At 42.1% G+C, this 2,500-nt stretch overlaps 1 protein-coding gene across 7 annotated transcripts in view; it reads right to left on the bottom strand.

Moving 5' to 3' along the window:
- FOXP2 (forkhead box P2) overlaps positions 1–2,500 on the bottom strand; it is a 260,784-nt gene that overhangs the window by 32,392 nt on the left and 225,892 nt on the right. For 5 of the 7 annotated variants that reach the window (XM_047095808.1, XM_047095803.1, XM_047095804.1 and 2 more), the window contains 3 exons: positions 2,216–2,417; positions 1,043–1,119; positions 802–903 (listed from right to left, as the gene is read on the bottom strand). In XM_047095808.1, coding sequence (XP_046951764.1) covers positions 802–903; positions 1,043–1,119; positions 2,216–2,417 — 381 coding nt within the window. Of the gene's footprint in view, positions 1–801; positions 904–1,042; positions 1,120–1,350; positions 1,354–2,215; positions 2,418–2,500 lie in introns of all 7 variants that reach the window. The other 2 variants (XM_047095807.1, XM_047095809.1) reach the window with 1 other exon arrangement.

The following is a 2,500-nucleotide window of genomic DNA, read 5'->3' as shown; positions in this document are numbered from 1 at the left end:
CTTAGTATGCTGATGAGTGCTTTGCTGCTTCTATTCTTCTCAGCTACAAACATTTTCCCCTTTTGTACCAAATGGCTTGTGGCTAATTGATGTTTCTGACTGCTTTTTGAAATGAAAATAAAACAGTTCACTTAGTCTGTGCTGAGTGCCCTTATCTTTCCAGACGGTGCTCTTTTCCAAAAATAGATGCACAGAACTAACATTTTTTTTAGCTCCTTGTAGGATCCAGACAATGAAGTTGTTTGGACAGGGATATAGATGAACCCTTTTGTCTAAGTAAATAAACTGCATTTATGTTCTGACAGGATAATATTCACTTTACTTTCTTTTAGTTCCAGCTGAGTAGCCATGGCCCTCACTCCTGTGGCAGCTTCAGTCCGTAGGATGAGACATGATGTGTACAAAAGGCGCGGACCAAGACAAAACCTACAGCCTCCATTTGTTGCACAAGCCAAACAGACATTTTTCAAACTAATTAGCCAATAATATGCAAGAGAAAAAGTAATATCGTGCGACTAACAAAGGTGTTGATGATTGAGTGCTCACACTGTAATTAGTGTGTCAGGCCCTCGTTTCTCTGCCAAGCCTCAGCTATTAATTGCACCAAATTAGAAAACTATATCAGAGGCAAAATTATTCTTTCACTTGTCATTTTGAGAGAGGGAATTCATTCCATTCAAGAGGCAGGTTAAAAAGAGGGGAAGCAGATACTAATCTGCTTATGTCATGTAAATAAATGTTCCTTGTGCTATCTGTAAGGAACTGCGCTAGGCATCTTAAAACTGCCGGAAAAGTAGTTACCTTCCAAGTTGCTGCATTACGCCTGAAGTAAGCAAATGTCCGTGTAAACCAGCTGTAAATTTCATTAAGTGTTAACTGCCTGTCAGATGACTCCATGATAGCCTGAAATGAGACAAGATACATAGTGACATAAAATAATGGTTTACTAACTAGACTAGATGACACTTTCTCATCCAAGCCTTACTTTAAGCATTAATGAATTTTAATTTAATCAGGCAAAGTTAATTTTCCTTCTACTTACCTGCCTTATGAGAGTTGCATAAGTAAATGGAGGTCTGACATCTGCATTTTTATAAAATTCGTAGTTTGGGGCAATCTCTATAAAAATAAAAACTAGGTGTTAATTCTGCTAATAATTCACAGGATCTATAATTGATTTTTCATATTTTTCCCCTAGTATTGGCGAAGTGATTCAGTGAGAAAGCCACTGACTAGTGAAAGCACAAAGGCATGACAGTGGAATTGAATTATATGGAAAAGGCCATTTCTGACGTGAAGTGCAAATGAAGCGTCCCCTAGTTGTTCGTGGTACTTGAGGAACTGTGCGACCAGCTGGCCTGAGGATTTTTTCCAACAGCCAGGTCCTCTTTTAAGCGGGTGGTTTAGGCATGTTCTTACATGGACTTTTGCCCCCCTGCCATAACCTTTGCTTTTCTCATCTAATACTTCTTAAAGAACAACAAGGCTCATCACTCGGCATCTGTGGCCATCTAACAAAGGAAACACAAAATCCTCGCAAGCGCCCATGTTGAAAATAACTTCACTTTTTGTAGAAAGGGGGCACTGGGTTAATAACGGTTACAATGTGTGACTGTGATTATCCAGATGCCCCTGGGCCGGGGAGGGGAGGGGTGAGGAGTAGGGCGGAAGGGAGCGGGAGAGGAGAAGGGTAAGAGAGGGAGAGAAGGTAAATTTGAGTTCCAAGCAAACTTTGCTTCTCATCTGCATCTTAAGCAAAGTGGCGTGTAGGTATTAGGAGCGGTGGTAGCACCTTGATAACGATCGATTCACGGAAAGCCTGGAGTGTCTCGCATAAAGCATCGGTGCTTCATATCCGTCCTTTTAAACAGCTCTTCTCATATAGCGTTACTCGCAGATGTTGTACCGCTATGGTCTTCCCTCGGAGATCAAAGGACCTCACTGAGCTGAGGTGATAATATGGGCCATCCTGACAACACATCTCTCAATGTCTCTAATGGGGAGAGCTTTCTTTCCTGAACAACCATTGAGAACAATTCATCATGATGTGCTTAGGGAATCGCCCCTATCCACATTTACCAGGAATAAAACAATTATCACTCCATAAATCATGACTTGAGTTTCCATGTGCTCTGGAATGGCTCATGTACAGTTGCTTCAACTATAGTTTTCCTCTCCCAAAGTAAAAGAGCTCTACTGAGCATTCATATCCTACCTGATGACATGGGAATGTTGTATTTGTCTGAATGTCGCCTTCGTATGGCTCCCACATTGGGCACACTGGCTGGGGTGATTACTGAGGGTCCCTGGGTAATCGGGGTGACTGGGGCCGTTGGTGTGGTAGGGGTTTGAGGTAAGCTCTGTGGGGATGTCTCCAACATGTTCTTCGACATGGTGACACTAGACACCAGATTTAGCTGCAAAGGCCCAAGAGAAGGGCAGGAAAAAGGTAGAGACAAGAGAAAAAGACTTAAAAAGGTTTGACAAATGAGAGTGGATT

The sequence above is a fragment of the Lynx rufus genome, unplaced genomic scaffold (genome assembly GCF_022079265.1).
Source record: "Lynx rufus isolate CCGP_SWC_20201006 ecotype Redwood Valley unplaced genomic scaffold, mLynRuf1.p SCAF_4, whole genome shotgun sequence".
NCBI lineage: Eukaryota > Metazoa > Chordata > Mammalia > Carnivora > Felidae > Lynx > Lynx rufus.
The sequence above is the reverse complement of the archived record's forward strand: the minus strand, read 5'-3'. Positions and strand labels throughout refer to the sequence as shown.